At 34.3% G+C, this 22,549-nt stretch overlaps 1 protein-coding gene across 2 annotated transcripts in view; it reads right to left on the bottom strand.

The window, feature by feature from the left end:
• The window catches only part of LOC124394524 (membrane-associated phosphatidylinositol transfer protein 3-like), a 49,094-nt gene that overhangs the window by 10,065 nt on the left and 16,480 nt on the right, over window positions 1-22,549 (bottom strand). For both annotated transcript variants that reach the window (XM_046862800.1, XM_046862799.1), the window contains exons 3-14: window positions 21,706-21,776; window positions 21,298-21,518; window positions 15,187-15,376; window positions 13,566-13,688; window positions 13,176-13,282; window positions 11,143-11,285; window positions 10,740-10,910; window positions 4,870-5,043; window positions 3,299-3,447; window positions 2,431-2,547; window positions 558-674; window positions 304-452 (exon numbers count right to left, since the gene is read on the bottom strand). In XM_046862800.1, coding sequence (XP_046718756.1) covers window positions 304-452; window positions 558-674; window positions 2,431-2,547; window positions 3,299-3,447; window positions 4,870-5,043; window positions 10,740-10,910; window positions 11,143-11,285; window positions 13,176-13,282; window positions 13,566-13,688; window positions 15,187-15,376; window positions 21,298-21,518; window positions 21,706-21,776 — 1,732 coding nt within the window. The remainder of the gene's footprint in view (window positions 1-303; window positions 453-557; window positions 675-2,430; window positions 2,548-3,298; window positions 3,448-4,869; window positions 5,044-10,739; window positions 10,911-11,142; window positions 11,286-13,175; window positions 13,283-13,565; window positions 13,689-15,186; window positions 15,377-21,297; window positions 21,519-21,705; window positions 21,777-22,549) is intronic.

Consider the following 22,549-nt stretch of genomic DNA (forward strand, 5'->3'; position numbering starts at 1 on the left):
GGCAAGAGAAAGAAAGGTTGAGCATAAAAATGTCATTCATGTTTTGTAAACATTGTTTCGAGAATCCTAAAAATTACAACATATTGAATAGTTATGTTGCAGCCACTTTGAATAAATAGTTTCTTTATTTGTATTGATATTTGTTCATACCAAAAGCATATGCAGAAAGCCTTAAAGAAATGCTCCCAATTTCATACAGCATGAAATAATGAATGAAATAGCTACTAGCTAAATCATTAAAAACTGATGTTAAAAATTATTTTCAGTATACTCTGAAAAAATTGATACTTAACCTTTACATACCTAACGACCATTCTAATAGGATAAATTCCTTCAGGAAATCTTTTGCTGTCAGGGATAGTGTAAGACACTTTGCCACTGCTGTTGGTGATTTTGGTGTCAAAGTGCACCCAACATCCTGAGTGCAGTTCAGTCATCACATACACATCCACCTAGGGGACAGAAAGACAGAGATATGAAGCTGAAAAATAAAAAAACAATACACAAACCTCAAAAGTGATTTTAGGAGTTTGGGCTAAGAAACATCACTCTAATACCTTCTCTCTGGTCAGAGTGACCATGTCCAGAGGGCCATACATAAAGCGACCGACCAGAGTCTGTGGCCCTTCCTCAGTGGCAATGACATCATTTACTCTGTGGTTGGCAGTAAGGTTCTGATGAAACAAAAACATTTTTTTCTATGTTTTAATTTGTCACGCTTGTGCTGAGGAATGAGATGCAATTAGACTTATGTATTAATATTCAGACAGAAAATGGGTACCTTGTCTCCATTCAGACTTTCATATTACATATCAATAGTCCTCACCTCAAATCTCATTTTTACTGAACCAGAACCATGGTGGGTCTGCGGACCATTAATACCCACAGACTTTGATAAGGCAGGCAGACTGTTATATTAAAGCAACCAGAACACTGACACGTGCAAGTTCTTGAAGTTATTGCTTACCTTGGAGCGTTTTAGGAAACGTATACTAAAAGATATTGTTTGAACATGGTAAATGTGTTGTATAGTCCAATGTGAGAAGCCAACACACTTCAGCAGGTATGAATGTGTTTTTTTCATGTCTCCCAGCCTGCATATAAAAATGACCAGTTTCTCTTGAATTTCTGTCCTGTTACACACATTTAGTTTGAAGTATCCAATATGTGGTACAATACTATAGGGGATTTTGGAGAGATGCCAGGGTCGGAGCCCCTGTGACAATATTCTTGGCTCCACTGCAGCCCCCTGCATGCAGTGTGAGTCAATTATCAAATAATAATTACACATATGGCCAATTAGCTTTTGTGATCATAAAATGGATAAAAATGTCATAATAAATATGGAGACTTTGATAGTAAAAAATATAAAGATGAACAAAGTATTTTAGAACTAAACTGACTTTTCCAGCATGCTGTTTTACTTGTGTAAATCTAACAGTCATGTAAAGCAACTTTATTCAAAATATCTAATTTCTATGATATGTGTATAACTTGTTATCTAACCAAGATTAGAAAGTGCTTTGTGTACTTATTAAAAAAAAAAAAAGTCAGAAAGTCAGACAAAACCAAATGATTCATTTGAAGAAAGAGCCAATGAGCAAGAAGAGAAAGCAGGATTGAATCGTCAGGTGGAGAGCGAGGGAAGAGCAGGAAGAGACGGGGAGATCCAGGTAGTGAGGCTGAAAGTGATATAAATGCTGAGAGTATGACTTAGAAATAAAAGATGTGCACATCCACAAACTCAACACCATTAGGTTTGTGACAAAAAATGACTTGTTAGCCCTTTTTATATGGACCCTGCCTGTAGAAATGGTCAAGACCTGCCACTTTTTTTTTTATATTTCAGTTGCATAAACATGAAGCAGAAATATTAGGTTGTCAAAAGAGAATAAAATTGTGCCTTGTGTGAAAGATATAATTATATCAAAACTGAGAACAGTTATGATATAGATTTTATTCTAACTAATTAGACTGATAGATTATAACGATCCTTTGACGATTAAACAAAGAATTCCAGTATACCCGTGCAGTTTTGCAGCAATTACGTACATGCATGAATATTAAATAAAGATGCCTGAACAAAGTAACCCAAATTAATGAGAATGACAGCACTGAATGAATTCATTATCTCATTGATAGCTGCTCTATTAATCATTAGCCCACAGGATTCAATGAGCACATTTAAGAATATTTGTCATTAATGAGGCAGTTAAACATTTTCAAACTCAGGAAATTGCATTAATTAATTCACCCATTAAATAATGATCAGAAGAGACGTCACATTTATCTGTACATAAATATGAATTTGAAACTCATATAAAAACACATACACACTACTTATTGTTAACAAATTACAAGGGCATGATCTATGGCCATGAGCTATGCATGCTCATATGGTTCTAAATTAGTGTATTGTACATCACTCACCCTTAACTTAACATGTGTGCGTCTTCGTAGCCATTTCTCTTTGGAGCTGGAAGAGGAAAAGCAGTTGGGGTCTAATTGTGCTGCTTTGTGAGCCTTCACACAGTCATGCTGCATCACCTGTCAATCACACAAACACACATTGGCAAACAATGAGCACACTTCCGTAACAGGGTGGAAATTGAGTCTCTCAGCATCTGCTCTACAGTATTTTTTTTATTGCAATGCAACAGTGCTCTATTATCTGAATGCCTCATACAATATCTACAAAAATTATGTTTGCTTTGTTTCAGACAGTTGACAAATTCACAAAAAAAAAAATGTATATAATACTTTATACTATAAACTAACTTTTTTAGTACATTTTTTTTTTTTGCATTAACATGAATTTTCATTAAAAGATTCACTCTGCTTCTCAGCTTTGTTTTCAGATCAATCTAACCTATGTAGGTCAACTGATAATTATGTGACACATCAATCATAAAAAAGGGAATTCTAAATATTAAGTCATGAATGTAGAACTTTGAGTGAATAAAATTGACTATGTATGTGATATAGCACTTGCAGATATAATGCCACATTGTGTAAAGTTTTGAAATGGAGCAGTAATAATCTTTTTTCCCATTACTGTAAGCCTGTAAAACACAGTTCAGTCAAAGGTAAGATTTAAAGTCTGAATGAATTAGAAAAAAGTATACATAATTTTCTCAGTTGTAAAATTGTCCACTGCTACAAAGGTCTACGAATCTTATTTAAATAACTTGTGATAGACATGGCCTCCTTAAACAAATATAAGCTGATCTGTATTTGTTGTATTGAAGCATATTTCCTGTATTATACACAAAGAAAATTCCTTAGATTTATGTATTACCTGTCTGAGTAGAAAGGCCACCACATCAGTAGATTCCCAGTAAGAGGCATGGAACAGTTGAGGCAGAGCCACGGTGGGGAATGCGGTCAATACATCAGGACAATAAAGAGCATAATCCAGCCGTTTAGAGCCCCACCAGTTACTGGAGACTGCAACACACACACAACAGGTCTACATAGTGGTTTTACAAATGTAGAATCATTCTTAATGTACAATAATGACCATAAAACATTTGATTATGTCATCAAATAGAAGACATAGCTGTTCTACATAAGGCGAATCGATAGGACCATTAAACCTTTATTAAACCTTTCAGTACAATATGCCTGGTTAACACAAATAGTTATGTACAATGAGCTTGAATACACAGAAAAAAAATATTACTTGAGCCAGGCACACAGTGTATGGCTTTAAAAATCATGTTATTTAATGACAGCTTACGCTACACATTTTCATACTCCGCCTAGAAAGCCTATACACTCACACTTTACGAAACTATGGGATCATTTGACATGCTATATAAATAAAAAGGACCAAGCCCTGCAAACAGTTCTACATATTGACAATTTGGTTTTAGAAACGACATTTATATCTCTCAGTCTTAGTGGATCTGTCAGAGTGTGTATAGTAAGCACTGTTTATCTGTGAGAAGCCTTTACTTCTGCTCAGTTCGAGGTTGTCAGTGCCTTATGGCTACAGCTTAATCAACTCCTATTTGCCTGACTCTTTGTGATCTCTTTGCATCATTTTGTGCTATTTGTTATTATTGCTGCCATTTGCCTATGCAACAGTTTCAATTCATGACTTTTATCAAATAGTCTGTGAGACTGCTTATGCTGTAACCAGCTGACCAAAATGTATTCCTTCATCTGCAAAAATGCTTTATGCTGGCCAATGTGGGAGTGGATCTCAAGTTTTTAATTCCTTTCATTCACACCTGGAAACTATTTTATGTTAGCAGACATGTGCTTGGGAGATGATGTGTACATTGAGAGACAGCTCGGAATGGAACACCAGACACTGGAACTGTGAAAACCCAACACTACCTGATGGTCCACCATGCTGTCAAATGAGAAATGTATCTAGTCACCCAGCAACACTATTACAGCTTGTTTAAACAGCTCATGAAAGGTTCAACAGAATTTTCTTTTTTTTAAGCGATGGACATGATGGCTTACTTTAGTGACATTGATCAATTTCTTAATATATGTGAGATATGATTAGCTGACTTGACATTCTCAGGTGAAGCATGCACTATCCTTTACCCTACCTGATTGGTATTCATATGATAGAGGAGAGGTAATTGGTGCATAGGAATTAACAAATATTTGAACATAATTTTTCTGATAAAATTACTGTTTGGGCAATTTATGAATACCACTCTAACACAGAGAACTAACATAGAGAATACAGCTCTAACAGCTGCTGTGGTTCAAATGCAATTTGACTGTTAATGACCAAATCCTCTTTTAATCTCAAAAATGTATGTCTGGCAAGATGAAAACAGCATTTCTGAGTGCTTGTGGAGGAGATTAGATTGATTAATAGAGTGCATCTGCCTGCACACTCACTGTTGGTGATGGTGTAGCTTAGCTTGTTCTCCATGCAGCCGGAAGGCTTGCTGCTGTCAGTAACCTCCTGCTTCATTGCATTCTCTGCTTCATACACAGAGGCAGAGAATGCAGTACTACATAGAGCAGGGTCTTCCTCCAGAAACACATCAGGGTGGCTATGGATCACATCAACTGAAAGAGCATAAAGTGCAATTTAAGTGAATCTGTAAATTTACATGGGGGAGAAATTATATAAAGTTACATATATACATTGTTATACATAGAAATGGTTTATTGCTTAAAAAAATGAAGCAAACAAAACATCAAGCAAAACTCATCAGCAACTAATTATGTTTGTTGTGTTGACTTAGACTTATTCCATAGTGCCATCACCTTTTATGTACTCATCATGGTGGGTAATGTTATTTTCAACACAAATGGCCTTTTATCAGCTGTGCTCTAATCTAGATGTTTACCCTGTATAGCATTGTAAACTACATACACTTGAGCTAGTTCCTTACATGTAAGCAGTCAACCGATGACTTGGTTAATTTTTCACTTGACACTATATCCTCCACTTTACAGCATTTGCACATTTACAGAAGAACATAATCATTAGTTTACTAAACATAACAGTGTCAAGGCATATCATTTGAGTATTAGCAAACCAGACTGGTTGCCATATATTAATATGGATTACATCCAGGTAAATGTGTTTTAGACCTATTTGGTTTATTTAGCAGATATATAGTAAGACAATTAAACATATAACTACTGTAACAGAAATAACAAAAAAATTGCATACCACATTTTTAAAAGGATAACTACAGAGGCTTGTTCTTATCATGTATTTGTTTTACCAGCATTAATTTATATACCTTTATTCTGTTTTAACTGATTTGGGGTGAATGATTTCAAATTCAAACATCAACATAAAAATCAAGACTAAATTTGAAGCTTTAGAATATAATATAAATTATGTACAGCAGATTGGAACCTTTGCTATAGTTTGATTAAACTACATGCTTATATGCAACAAAAATTGATTTTACCTTCAATGCTCTATTTTCATTTTTTGTATAGAACAGTAGTTCAACCGATTTTTCCACATTAACTCTGACAAAGGACATGACAAGATAAACCATCTGCAATTAATGTTCTTATTACAAATTTGGCAAACCTGGATAGAGACAAATGTAATTATAGCAGTGTTATGCCAACATGTCATGCAAACATACATAATGTTACAGTCTCAACATTTTGCCTTGCGAAGTTCAAAAGCCATGTGCTTCTATTTTTGTTTTGGGTTTGTTTTCTCAGCCTCCTTTATGTTCAGTCTTTTTGTCTTCCTCATTTGGCATCTTATCAGCTGATTCTGTTTAATGTAAATATTTTACACTTTGTGTTTAGTTTCACTGGATGATTTCATTGCTCTCTTTGTCTCCCACATCCATTTTATCAACAGTATTTGTCTTGTTGCTTTAAGTCACTAAATGCTTTGTATATTTATGTTATCTCTATGTTCCCATGTTTCCTATCCTCTATGTAATTTTCCATGTATTTTGTAAAAAAAACAAAACACGTACTTAGCGGACAGCAAGTATTATTATAATCTGTTTGTATTATATTTTCTTACCTTTTAAACATACATTTTTAATAGAGCCTTTACATTAATCATTCTTATTTATTCCTGTTTTTAAAATTCTGTTCCAGAACTGTAAATACTCTTTGAAGTTTGCATGCTCATTGACACCATATAAGCAGATTTTTAACAATAGAATTGCCAGTGGTGCTAATTGTATAGAGATAATTTTTTTCTTTATTTGTAGAATTTTTGTTTTGCATTAACACAAGGGCGACTAAATAAAAATAGGTGAATGTGGTGTTATAAAGCCTTTTCACTCAGTCAACAATAGAGAATTGTTCTGATACACTTTCTTCCAATATAAGTGCAACATCTTGCTGAATCTTTGATTTTAAATTTTTATAATCCAAGACAAACTTATTTTTCTGAGTGTTAGACTTTATATGCTTTTCATTTTCTATATGTAAGAGAGCCGAAGCATATATGGTCCAAAATTTTAAGGCTCTTCATATAGTATCCCAGTAGGGAAGACTCAGTTACAGTCACTAAACATTTGTGTTCGCATGTGCAGTCAATCACAGTGACTAAAGTGGCAGAGGTCCACCTATCTAGCCCCATGCCCTTTCAACAATTGGCTCTTTGGCCATTTCTCATTTACCAGCCCAGTGCATTTGTGGACAGCAATAGCCCAGATGCTACAAGAAGGGTTGTTTGGAGCAGGTGACAGAGGACAGGGATGGAGGAATTTCCATTATGGCAAACCAGAGAGTAGCGTTGGGGAGATGAGGTTCATACAGCATGAAAGATGGAGGAGATATAAAGAGCAAAGCAGTTGGCTGCAGGTGTGAATTTTAAACAGGATGGGCCTTATCAGAGCAGTTTGACAAGGGCACCCAGTGGTAGTAGTGCTCCTATCTGTGAACAGCAGCAAAAAGCAGAGAGCACAGGTGAGCCAAATACCATAGACAAAATCAACAATGGCTGAATAAACAAAGAGGAAAAAGGCAGGTAGCTCACAGACATTTATCAGAATACATCCCTAAGTGTGGATTCCTACTGATCCTAAGGGTGCCATTTCTCTGCAAAACTAAATACACTGTGTATCAAATAATAAATGACACAGACAAAGAAAAATCAAACAGGCAAAAAGAACAAGGATTGAGATAAACACAGAAAGACTGTTATATAGTCACAACAAGCAGGATGCTCCATTGTCTCACCACTGGCCATATAATCACTCAGGGAAACCGTTAGACAAACAGATGTGTCTGTGATACATATAGTCTATAAGAAAAAACGGGGAGATTTTTATGAAAATATTTGACCTAACAAGGCACAGATATTTCTACAGCACAAGCTGCAAAAGCTCTGGCAGGTAGAAGAGGTACTAAAACTTAAAGGAACTAATTTATATATTTAAAATATACATTTGTTATTTATTTATGTGAACTCAAACGAAAATCTGATATATAGCAATATATATGAACTTATATATAAAATTATAGTTAATATATATGAACATATATATATATACATATTTGTAGTTTTATTGGTTGCCTGAGACATATAAAATTAAAGTATATGTACAATGTCTATATACATATGTAGGTTGCATATACTTTAATATATTGTGTAACACCATTTATGATACATTAAAGTACAACATAATACAGTATATGAGATACCTGCTGTTGAGTTATGCAATTAGTTACTATGTGAAACTAGTATCACATAGATGTTAATGTAGAATTTGGTCTTGATACACTCGTAAAGAGTCATTTAAGAGGTCAGTTTTGTGCTTATCTTAGGCATCTCTGCTGTTGGATGTAGATCTGCCAAATGCATAAATGTAAATGCAAGGGAATTAAATTATTTAGGCTTTTTGTGCTTGTCATTAAACTGCAAAATAGCAGAGCTCTGGAAAAAAACCTAAATTTCCACTGGATTTTCTAGTATAAAATACATTTGAAATAAGTTTGAAAGAACTTTTAATTTTGATGTTAATTCTGAAATTATTACAAATATTAAGACATTACCCTATATTCTGATATACCTGATTATTTGTCATTTATATATGCTAGTAATGTATTTTATATAGTTAAACATATTTTATTTACATAGATGCACTAAAAAAAGATCTTTACACTAATTAAAATTAAACAAACAATTTAAATAAGATATATTTAAAATGCTATAAAATAACTATTATTGTTCCAAATTACTCTTTCATAACATGAATGTAATGAATCCGAAACCAGACTGATCAAATTACATACACTATACTTGATTTGCAGCTGTAAAGCGCAAATTAAGATGTTTGCGCATGCGGAAAAAACAAAAACAAAACTTTAATGGCAGGAAGTCGGCCAAATACATCCTGCAATAGTGACTCAGCGACATGGAAGATTTTGACAAAAATGTGGAGACTTTACAAGGTAAACATCAAATATTTGTATGATTTAATTGGAATTGATTTAATAAATATCTTATTTTTGCCGTGACAGCAGTTATAAACAAATTAACTATTTTCTAACCTTAAAAAAAAAAATATATATATATATATATATATATATATATATATATATATATACGTGCATCAAGTTTAACATATTACGTGTTTATTTATTTTTTTATCTTTGTCATCTTGACACACATTTACTTTGCTAATATGCTAACTCAATGAAACTTGAATGTTCTCTAAATGTAAACATTTATAGGACTTCTAAATAAATAAAATCTGTTAGCAAATATTTGTACATTTAATCATTGTAAGATCGACTGTAAATATGCATTATATTTAAGCAAATTCCGTGTGTGTGTTTTGTCATCTCAAATTTCATTTACTTTGCTAGAAATATTCTTTACAAATATGCTAAAATATTATATGAAAGTCATCTTCATTTATTGGTTTGATTTAATCTTAAAAAAAAATTGTGTACATAAAGTGAAACGCATTTTAATGCTGAGATATAATGTTTAATGTTGCAATGTTACAGTTTTGTCACATTATGTTTACTGTTAGTTTTGGTTATATTTGTTGATCTTTGTTCATTGATAGCACACAGGTTTTAAATAATTGCTTTAATTTAAGTACTGCATTATGTCCCGCTGCTTGCTTTTTTTGGACTCCGGAAGCAATTGAAAACCAACAATAAATGTTTTAAAATGTAAAGTTTCTAACTATTTATTTAATAGAACTAAGAAACTGTAAGATAGTTATAGTATATAAAGTAATAATCAGATATTGTAAGTAAATTTTATGTATTACACAAGCTTAAATCAAAGTTCATCAATGGCCATTTTTGTAATATTTTAAAATATATGTGGCATATATGTACAAGTATCTGACATATATTTCTATATCTGTAAAATCCAAACATGACCATGTATGCAATATGTGTGCTTTGCATATATTGCCATATATCAGATTTCTGTATTAGAGGGCTTCTTTAGGGCATTGTCCATTGTTGAAAGAGCTATACAAATAACATTGAATTGACTTGAATTATATTTATCTGAAGCTGAAAGTCATTTATCTGTCTTTTGGATCATTACCACTGTGATGCAAGTTTACTGTTTTAATTAAACTCAAGTTCCACATGCAGTAGATGTATTACTATTAATGTCATTGCTTTCTGAAAGTGACACCTACTGTATCATCTATAAATGTTATTATAATTCTACACTCTTTGCTTTAGTGTTTAGGTCTACAAGATTTGTGCTAGTTTTCTTTATCAGGCAGCCTAGTTTAAAAAATAAATAGGCCAGTGCCAAAGTAACAGAAACATTAGTTAATAAATATGTGTCCCAAAACTGGGGTATAATGTTCCCTTTTCAAACTAGCTAACAGACAAAGCAGTGCAGGGGATTGCTGTTAGATTGACAAACAGAGAGAAAGTGCAAGGAGTGCAAGTGCTCAGGTGATCCTGAGGGAGAACAGAGAAGACAGCAAGACAAAAGGGGTCACCTGCAATTACATTTAAAATACAGGTCTTGCAGAGAGAGCTACTTTTCTAAAGCTGTTTAGATGGAAATACCTGTGTTTGGAAAGTGTCTATGTTGTATTCTGTGTTTTGGCAGGTTCTGTTTTAGCAGTGCATTACACAGCAGGCAGACACATTTTTTGCATATTTGTAGAATTTGCCATGTTTTAGGGTGATCAAAAGAGGAGGACAGAAAAAGAGATTCATTATTTTATGTAACTAACGTGCTGCAAATACAAAGTGATCTAAGTTTTGCTCAAGCAAAAATAGTGCATGGTTTATTTAACCATATCCTAATTTGTGTAAAAGACTTTCCTCACCAATGAGGGTAGAGCAACCATCATCGAGCGGAGAGTGCTGATATTGTGGAACTGGGAATGGAGGCAGCTGGTAAAAACAAGAATACAGGAGGGGCTCCAGTCTGGAGGCTGACGGGTCAGAGAGGTAAAACAGGTTGTAGATCTGAGAGCAGGCAGGTTGCATCTGAGTCACTGCCAAAAAAAGAACACATGATAGAGTATAGACAAAAACTGTGTCTACTGTGAAAACTTTTGATTGAAGGCTAGTCACTGTAATGTGGTGGCAACTCTACATTTCACACTGCTGGAAGTAAAAATAATTAGACTGACTGTCATGTGTAAGCTAACAGTGCATACAGAGGACAAACAAAAACAAAGTTACATTTGCTTGTGTGTGATTGTAGCATGTTAGTGTGAGACTGACCTTTGACTGAAGGAAGAACGGTGTGTCTCAAAGCTAACACCAGCCCAAGTGGACAGCCTAAGAGAAAGCAATCAGACACCTCAAAGTCAAAATGACCTGGATTCCACTTTGTACTGCTTTTTCCCGAGCCATTCTGGACCTGACTATACACACACACCAACACACACACAAACACAACATAAATGTATGTATGAATGAGCCACATTTGCCTGAATCTATAAGTCTGAATCTTAATACAGATTGTTTAAATAAAATGATACTGAATATAATGAAAGTATTAATTAACAACTGCCATATATGTATGTCTAGAATATTTACAAAATATAATATTTGAAATTATGCAGAACCATTTCAAAATAATTGTTAATATAAATGTTATGTTATGATATGCTAATATAAACTTGTGATGTGACCAGCAATATAGTATTTCAATGCCCAGTAATGCAAGTGACCATATTCCATTTACAGACATTTGCAACAAGAGATTTCTCTGCCCTGATGATTTATAATATTTGGTTTAATAAGTTGAAATGTACACAATATATTCCCATACATATTGTACATTATAACACAGGCAAATTGTATTTGCTTTTGTGGTATAAGGAACATCAGCTGATCCTAGATTTCTAGCATATGTTATGTATGTGAAGGAAAAAGTCTTGTACTTGTGAATATTTAACTATTAGGGCTGTTTTGAAGCAATACACAGCACTTTAAAGTCTTACACACATAAATGTCTTGTGATTGAGGGAGATATATTTTATATCAGGAGCTTCTCCAGACATGTCCAAATTACTTTGTCAGTTAATTTTTTTTGTTCTATTCCTGTTGTAGTGTTTTCAACACATACTTGATACTATGGCACACACAGACACACACAGACACACAGAGACACACAGACACAGACAGACACACACACACACACACACACACACACACACACACACACACACACACACACACAAACACACTTTATTTGGTGAACCAAAATAACAACATTGACTAATGGAAGAGAAGAAAGTAACATTTAAAAAATTTAACACATTAATACTTTTCTCCAGTTTTATTTTTGGATCCTAAAGGTTTCCTTTTCTAAATCAGATTTTTCCCATCAAAGTAAAAGTATCTAGGAATTCAGGATTCAAGATTTTCCTTTTAGCTTTTCATTTGACTGCAAGTTGTATTCTGCATATAACTATGTTTATGACAAATAAAAAATCTTAAATCTTGAATCCATATCGCTAGTGTTAGCGATAAGTGTTGTCTTTCTGGCTTCCTTTCATGTCCAACTTCAAAAATTTCTCTTAAAAAGAGACAATCCTGACAATTCCGCATATCAAGGGAATGAATGAAGAATTAAATAGAATAAAGACATTTGTTAAAGTGTGCTGAAATAAGCAGAACAGTTAAGTAGATCATATCTAATCTATTTAATTAAATATTAAATGTTAAACACACACACACACGCACACACACACACACACACACACACACTTACATACACATCTGTATTACTGAGGTACGTACCGAACCGTGAATTTTGTTTACGGTTACACCCCTATATTAACAGCATATTCAACCCAAACTGGCCTCCACTCTTACCTATGATACCCCATACAATATAAAATGCTACAATGCTATGAGACCATTCGGGAAATTTGGGCTGAAAAAAGAGGAGGAAATTTCCTTTTTCTGTGTCCCTTCTGTCTCTGTATACTGGCAGAAACTATTTATAGAAGGCAGCAGGAGGCTGACCAGGTGATTTATACTGATAAATGGCTTGGTGAAAAAGACAATGTAGCTGAATGCCAGCAACACACATCAGCTTCAACCTTTTTAGCCTAAACTGATAGACAGCTAAGTGAAATGCTAGCATGACAATCACAAGAATATTTGAATACATAAGCAAATGTTTGCATATATTTACATATATAAGCATATACATTATATTAGTTCAGCGTTAGCAGGAATTTAGCTTAATGCTAAAAACTTGACATTCTGGAAAGGTGTGGGAGTTGCAACAATGAAAATACCTGCTGTGAAATGCATCATTGGCACAAGAAATATCAATGTTGCTTTTGCTTAGGCGCTTGCATGCGATTGGGCCACAGTCGTCCTCTCCCAGAAATCCAGGATTATCCTGTGTGATAGGGTTGCTTCACAGTCAAAAAGTAAACAAGTCTCTATTACAAAAAAAAATAAATGCTGTATGTATATAGTGCGAGGTCTTGGAGAGCACTTAAGTACACTGACTAATAAATCCAAAAATTTTAGCTGATGCTGAAATACTTCTAAGAGTTTCAAAGACTAAAGTATACTGAAAGTAAAGCTATACTTAAAAAATAAATAAATAAATAAATAAACTGAATCAATAGCTAGAAAAGAGAAATGTGGTTTAAGTGGTTTGAACTTTAAATACTGACCCTTAGGCTCTCCATGCTGTTGTGTCTCCCTTTGCAACTAGGACTGTCATGTTGTGGGCTGTTGCTGAAACAAAGTGCATCAAAACACAGCACGCCACCCACACAGTCACCCAACAGGCATACCTGGAAAACAGCATATAGCACACAAAATCAGAACCATCTGAAAGCACACAAATACAACTTAAAAAAAATAATAAAACGGGTGCTTCTCAATTAGATGCTAGATATCAACAGATATGCTCACATATTAACTTAACAACCCAAATCTATACTTGTGCATAGGGTTTTTTTTGTTCATATGGATAAGGGGTTGTGTTACTCATGCTGCCATTCAAAGTCCTAGTCCACACTCAAGCTCACTTAAAAACTGAAAAAAGTGTATTATTAGATTTATCATGCCAGATTAAGAAGCAGAAACAGTAGAGAGGTTTCTCTGCTGTTGTTTGAAATGACTCATCATTATTGACTCATAACTCTACTAATGACACCCAGGTATGATACCATTACTGCTCTAGTAAAATTTGCTATCTAATCCCACTATTAGTTTGACTGAAAATTCAGTGTTTTAGAGAAACAGTCAGTCACATTGACAACTGAGGAACTGATGCATATTTAGACATTGCAACCAGGCTTTCAAAGCCTTTAAAGCCACCAAAAGCCCATTAATATAAATAGGGTAACATTTTCATTACTGATATTATTTACATTACATTAGCTAACCTCACAACATATAATTTTGCATTAATATATATAATTAAAACAATAAAAAAATTTAATAAAAACCAGCTTCATGTCTCACATTAGAGAGCACTGATATTATAAGCATATGGCTATATTGCTTATAGCATGAAAAGCTGAGTTACGTTTTGAACTCTGTCTATCATCCCATAATAGATCATACTCCAGCCAAATGTTTCCTTTCTAAATAGTGCTTACACAGCTTGGACATATGCTTGGGGTCTTTTGCCTTGTTGGACATATGCTTGGGGTCATCGCCTTGTTGTATGGGGAAGCTGGTTCCACTTATCCGCAGTCCAGACAGAATTGCATGGTGCTGAAGTATTGAATGGTAGCAAAGTTGTATTAGTATTCCTTCCACCCAGAATAAGTCTTTAACCTTATCTGCTCCAAAACAACCCCAAACAATAAAGCTTTCACCTACATATTTGACTGTGGGTGTAAGGCAGGTAACATCTCCCCTCTTACTTTTACATAAGTTCTTCTTTTAGAGCCAAACAATTCAAAATTTGGAATCATCTGCCACCAAAACATTCTTCCAGTCATTCACTGAACAGTTCTTGTTTATTTTCTATCTAGTTTGTGTCATATAAACATACAAAACATGCATGTGTCTCAATTTATAAAAGGCATTTTATGATGTTAAAGACATCACAACCCTTTATAATAATATAATTAACCTTTTCCAATCAGAGTAAAGAAAACTAAGTTTTTTCAACATTTAACAAACCACTCTGCATAATAAGCTGTAAATACTGGTGAAAGATCTATGCAAGTTACTTCAAAAAAGGGGCAAACCAATCTCAGATTTAGAAGACTTATTCTTAAGCATCACAGATGCCATGCTTTCTCACTCAAAGCCATGATGCATAAACAGACAGACCTGACCAGTGAAGCCTTGTCCATCAGGAGACTGTAAAAAGCTGTGGTAGACCTCATTGGCTTGGGAGATCACGGATGTCACACAGTCCTGGTACTGTGGAGATGTAACAGCAAGAAGGGGGAGTACTGCTAGTGGAAGGTGGTTTACACTGCTCGACACACAGCTCTTATCATAGCTATAGGGGTTCAGGCTGCAACCAACACAGAGAAAACAAGTTTCTGTTAATCCAGAAACACTAGAAAGCAAATTGGTCTAAATGTAGCCTTGAGATATAGTGCTGTCCATGAATTCTGTTTAATCTTTTATTTAGGCATAATCAGGGGAGGAAGTAAACAAAACACTTCATCAGCAGCAACATCATCTGCTGCCTCTCAGTCATCCCTCTTGGACAGAAAACTAAAAATCCATCTCTCTCAATTTTTTTTGTAATTTTGCTGAAAATACTCATTCCAAGTTTGAAACACACAACATTTTTCTCCATAATACTTTATGTAAATACAGAGTATTGTATATTCTATACAACAATGCTCCAGTTCTATGTTTAATGGAATTTGTTTATGCACAGCTCTCGTTATATCCTACTACAGCATCTGTATGGGGTTGAGCTCAAAGCAGCTAAAATGTACAAAGCAGGTTCACCCTGCAAGCCTTTGCCTACCTTATACCTGTCAATCAGATTAGGAGTTTATCAGCATGATAGCTTTTAAAATTGAGATTGGCTATGCAAGGTTATGCTCAAGAGGATGTTCTTCAAACCGTGATGTATATCAGGGACTAAATAAAGCGTGTTCATTATATTTTCCCTGTTTATTGTTACAACACAGTAATGGTAAGATATTAATAAACTATTCTTTTTGGAATGACAGGACTAAAACAGACTTGTAGATACAAGTGCTAAATATTTTTCAATATACATTTTATATGACAAATAGAACACTGTTTATATTTACATTTATAAACAAAGAGGTACAAATAATATAAATCAATATTGTTAGGTTGGTTGCTGTTTTATGTTATTATGATTTATACAAATGTATCCTTATAAGTCTTGAAAAGAAATAAAAAAAACTGAAACGTTCAGCTACAGCCTCTACTGTAGACTATACTACAGGGTCATGTCTCAGATTAGTTAAGACCACAAAGGTCAATGAATCCCCCTTATCTGTTTCCTGTGAACTTTATATCCACTGATTCTTTCCTTAACAAGATGAACATTGAACCCTTACTCTTTAGGAAAGACAGCCAACTCAGCAAACTCTCCTAACTGGCCCAAATAGTAATATATAGAAAATGGTGTTGCATGCTTCAAAATAAATTTTCCAGTGTTATGTTTTGCAATTAGACTTAGATGAAGAAATGTTCAATTCAACAGCATTTCTCTTTTCTATTCATCTGTCAAATTTTCTTCTCCTCTGCATATGTTACATTTACGTTTACATTTGCGGCATTTAGCAGCTTTACCAGGGCGACGTACAAAAGTGTTACTGAATCATTAATTCTCTGAAAAAAAGTTACAATTTATTTATGTACAATACAGAATTACAGCTAAATATTTTTTTTCATATTAAAAATATTTAAAATAAAAAGACTACAATAAGATAAAAATGTCACATTTGGGATCACATCTTCTAAGACATAAAAATATGGGCTGAATCTATAAACTAATGTTTTTAATCTCTGTTTATATATTATTTATGTAAGTTGCCTGTCTAATCATTTACCCTCCTATTCTATATATTCTTCATTTTCTTTCTCACTCTTCCAAACACAGATGGTGCTTCAAGTCCCTGTCTATGCTCCCAGCATGCAGCTCACCCCCAGAGAGCATGACCTGAGCTGTGTGTCTTTGTGTCCACACTTGCTCCTGTCATGTTTACACAAAGTGTCCTGGCAAGACCATAGCCATTATTATATCAAGTCAAAAAAACGAATGAATTATACTACTAATTACACTATATGACTCTTACTACACCAGCAGCAGGTTGCATAGAACACCTCCAGATCTCTTAGTCCTCCTCTTATAATCAATAATTTGTTCTATTAGTAATTAATTAATAATTGATGGTGCCGTTACTGTTGGTGCTCTTACTAACACCCTAGCACTGTTTAACTTTGCTGAAAAAGATGAGATGATGAAAATTACCAGTGGAGCTTCATTTCATTAATATGACAAAGACATCTATTTTTAAAAGCTGCTACCTGTTCACACAATAGCAAATGTGGATAACTCTTTCTTCATTTCAGTACTCTAGATAACAGTGCAAAAGAACAAATATATACTGTTCTACCACTTATGCAAATAAAGGTAACATTATTAGAAAAAAATGCAGAAACCCTGACTGAGCATATGCTTTAATAAGGTAGCCACGCTTCTGGGTTTCATTTGCTTTCTCTGTGCATTTCTCATGCACTGCTTTCATGACTCACACTTGGAGATGTGGATGTAACACATCCGTTGCTTTTAAAAACAAAAGCTTCAAAGCTAGACTACAGAAAGTCTGCCATGTCTCAGAATACTCAAGTAAGAAGACATTCAATCATTTACACCTTTTCATGATCAAAAATCTACTGAGGAGAAAGATGCCAAGTAAAAAGAATGCCGACTGAGGCCAAGCAAAGCCAAGCCGAATCAAGCTGAGAGACACCAGAACAGAAAAGTATGTTTGTGTTACTTTTGGAGTTGACAGTGTAGAGCTGTGTAGGGCTCTGGATGAGCCACCAGTCCACTCTCCAAAGCTTGCCTTTAGTGTCCTCTCTTCCCACTAGGGTGTCATACTGTGTTGTATTTCTTTTTTACTCTTTATTGTTGATAAGACGTCATCCCACTGCTACCAGTAAGTTTATAACAGGTAAACCCGATAATCCTCTAATTAGAGCATACTCAGCCTAACAGCAGACAAAATGCAGCCTTGAAAAACAGTCAATATCCTACAGCCTCCATCTGATGACTCTGCCTTTGTGTGAAATAATGATTGCCAGGTTCCTGATTAAAGATACTATGCTTATTAGGATTATCCAGTTTTACACAGGTATTTAAAAGTATCCAACCAAAACAGTTAAACTGGAAATGATTTTAAAACTGAGAAAGCAATATAGAATAAAGAATAATACGTGCACATTAGTAGAATAAACCATTCCATACACAATGGTTTAGATTTTGACTCATTTCACATGTTCAAAGCTTATGTAGTCTTACTAACTATATTTATTACAGCAGTATGGTACAGTTCATCAATTAAAATAAGAAGGTCCGCGTTCCCTGAAATATGGAATCTGTTTAACATGCAGGATAAGACAATATCTAAGACAGCCACTTGTTAAAAACTTTTGTTTAGATCTGAAAATTGGGACAAAGAAATAACTTTTTTTTGGAAGACTCTGAAACTCCTAAAAAGATATGTTCTGAGAGCCATGGATTATTCTTTTAGTGACAAAACATCTGAGACTGATACTTGGGCTATGGTAAAAGATGCAAAGCAGTAAAACATACGAATAGAAAAAACTAAATTTACCTTCTGATGGTTTGAGGTTATATACATTGAGTTTGATTGCTAGCAGAAATTTAAAAATCTCTGAATTCATCCTTGTCATTTCCCAACCATTCTTACCACATTACCCAGACCATAGGTCCATTACCCTCCCACTGCATCCAGTCCAAATCCAGCATACTGATAAGCATGCATTACACAGATTGTAACTTTGAATTGTCTCTAAATATTTATTGACCATGCACTTGCAACTAATGTTGAAAAAGAATAGAAGAGTGTTTTTTCTACAAAGGAAGGAATTATTGTATTAATTCATTCTTCCTTTTCAATTACAATTAACAATTACATTCAGGTTTAATTTCACTTTAATTACTCTATTTATCTGTGCATTTATTTCTGCATTTTTCTCCTATGCAAACATGTTTTACTTGCACAATCCTTAATGCCTGTAATGCTGCCTATTCTCTACCCACCAGCATTCTCCAACAGGCTGACAGATTTCAGTAGAATATTAAATCAGTCTCTGAGTATCCAGAGTCCCCACCGGAGTTGTTTTGGCATATAATGGCATGCAGATTGACTGTGCACAAACAGATCCACCTATTCATTCCTTGATTAGCATACAGAAGAATGAATTTCATTAATGTAGAAATGGATGCGTTGTGTAAATGAAAGATTTGACAACTCATTTCAAGAATGAAAGTTATTTTGTTATGCTGTGACTATTTGATGCCTGGATGCTGGATAGCAAGCAAGCAGAAATCAGTTGCTTGAATCCATGAACCACACATCATATGTATTCTTCTCCCATCCTCTGTTTCAAGAGAAACTAGTGCCAATAAACCAGAAGTTCACTGTAAACCAGTAAGAAAAGAAAGCCCCATTAATCACACTAGCATCTGCATTAGGGCTGTAGCTATCGATTATATTAGTAATCGAGTATTCTACTGATTATTCCATTCATTAATTGAGTAATTGTTTAAGAAGTACTTTTTCTTTATTAAAGAGCGAGAAATAAATAAATTACGAGAAATAAAGTCAGAATTCTGAAAAAATTTAAGTCAGAATTGCGGGAATAAAAGTCGGAATTAGGCAAACTTTTTTAATGTGGCAAAAAAGGCTTCCATATGAATGTTCTTCTTGCCCCTTGCTGTTTTTTTTCTGTTCCTCCATTTTTTCATTCTGCAGCGTCTTCTGTCTTTACCTGTCCAGAGGTTTACCGCTAGCACTGTCGTGGGTCAATAATAACGGACTGTGAAGAAACACAGTGCTCCATGTGTGGTTAAATGTTCTAAACAAAATAAATAACATTAATAATTTGCTTAGATGATTTTTTGTATTCGAATTACTCGAGTTACTTGAGGAATCTTTTCATCTCTAATCTGCACCACACAGGCTTTTCACTACTAGCCAGTTGAGGTTCTATATCTCAGACGTCAGCTTCTCAATTCCCTGACCAAACCACTTTCAGGGGATTCTCTTACTGTGTATTATACAAAGCTTTAAGATGTCTTTAGAATGAGCTCAATAAACATATCACATAGCATTTTTTCCCTGAATTCCACATACACACAAACCAGTAGGTAAACATTATTCAGAAATTCTTATATGATCTGCCTGTTAAAGAATTGTCTTTTAAGCATTATTGAAATTAGCAAATCTTTTAGCAAAATTTAGTAAAATTAGCAAATATAAAGAAAAAAATAATAAAATTTACATTTTTTGCACATAGTGTGGGATAAAAATCATACAATAATACAAGTCTACAGTATATAAAGTAGAAGTGGACCTCTATGCAAATCTCTCTTAAAAATCTTCTAACACCACATTTCTAACAACAGCATTAAAAATAAAACTGCAATTGAATTGGCAGAGTGGCAGCTCAGCAGGTAATGAGTTTGAATTCTGGTAACACCAAGGTGTCAATATTAAGACCTTGAGCAAGACCTTTAATCCATAACTGCTGAGTTAACACGCAAGTCATTTTGGATAAAAATAATTTAGCTACTTGGTTTCATGACACTAAATAATAAATCATCATACTGCTGTTGAAACAGCACTGGGATAAAAATGCCTGATTTCCAAGACAGTTGCATAGAATATATTATTAAGGCCTGCTTAATTAATGATTAGTGGGTAGTGCTGGTGGAAACAGACTGTGGGTTAGAGAAGCAGATGAATAATCTCTACATCAATTTTCTTTTTTAAAAAATATATATGTATATGTCTTTTAAACTGCTTTATGTACACTTATAAAGATTTTTAAAATGTCTAACATTATAAGATACTTTGAAACTGTGAATCAGGGAATTTATAATGATAAAGAAGTGGTAGTATGCCAAAATATAAAACAAAGGATTTATAGAGGCTCAGTGTTTAAGATGCTGGACTTCTGATTGGAAGGTTATGAGTTCATATCCCACCACTACCAAGCTGCCACCACTGGCCCTTAAGCCTTAACGACTCAGTTGTATAAATTTAAAATATTATTTCAATTTGTGCCAAAAAACTCAGATCAGATTTGTACACAATAAAGAGAACTAGAAATGTGTCTACCTAATTCACCTTAAAGTATTATGCTATAATTCTCAAACATGAAAGCTTAGTTAAGTTAGTGACTCACGTGGAAACCAGAGAAAAGGCCTCTGCACATACAGCAGGACAGGACACAAGCTTTATTAGTATGTGGTGTATAGCAGCCTCAAAGTGAGCCTGTGTCACTTTCTCCACTACTGAGGAAAGACTCGCCACGTCTGATACCTTTGCTCCCAGGTCACCACTGGCTGGGTCTAGAATATTCCCCCCATGCACCACCAAAATAAGCATCTGGGTCTTACACTTTGTCTAGATCAAAAGAAGAAAAACAAGAAAGCTTAAATTTAACAAAGGTAACAGGGAACCAGCCATTAAACAATAAACTGGTGATTAAGGAGAAAGCCAAACATTTAATCCAACTAAACATTAAAGATTTTTAGTGATAGAAGAGAGCATCAAGGTAGTACATTTACCAGGTTGAACTGAATGATCTTACCCTATTGTTCTCTAGGCCTTTGTTGCCACTCTGGGGGATACACCTGGGGTTACCATTATGGCACAAGTTCTCTGAATGACATGCCAGTCACAAAACAGGCAGAAAATGAATGTGTGAGAAGGAAAATAAATTAGATCTCTTCACAAAGGCAATACATGCAATAAAAAACAAACATAACATAACATAACATAACATAACAAGAAGAGTTCAGAATATGAACAGATCACATGCAAATGTCTTTTGCAACAATACATGGTTATGATAAGAGCTGTTACTAGTTAATAAAGAGAGACTGCTAATACCGAAAACAGAGATATATTTTTAGCTGGAAGTAGAGTTCTAATGCTCCAATGGGTGCTACAATACTGAAACACCTGCCACTCATGAAAGTATGAATCTAGGATTTACAAATGAACTGGGACTAGAAAATGTAAGAAACAGGATTTAGGGCAGGAACATTTTGGTAAATATAATACTCTAGCAGTCAAATTCTAGATAGTTTTAGTAGTCTGATAAAGAAAAGGGATAGATTATAGCATTATTGTAATGTAATATAATGCAGTCTTGATGAGAGAACTGATCTGGGATTAGTGACAAAGAGATGAAGTTCCAAGCAATTTCTGACATCATAAAAAACAATCCCATGTCAGTGAAGCCGCATTTATAAATGCTTAGAAGCTTTAGCACCAAATACAAAAGTTGTTTGCATCTAGTGCTTGAGATATAAACAGGTTATTAATAGTAATAGCAAGACTATGTTAAATGTGATGTTGTCATGGAGCTGTGTGAAAACTAAAGCAATGACTGTGAATAATATGGTCAAAAGGATGCAGATACACTACGG

The sequence above is a fragment of the Silurus meridionalis genome, chromosome 12, assembly GCF_014805685.1.
Source record: "Silurus meridionalis isolate SWU-2019-XX chromosome 12, ASM1480568v1, whole genome shotgun sequence".
Classification (NCBI taxonomy): Eukaryota; Metazoa; Chordata; class Actinopteri; order Siluriformes; family Siluridae; genus Silurus; species Silurus meridionalis.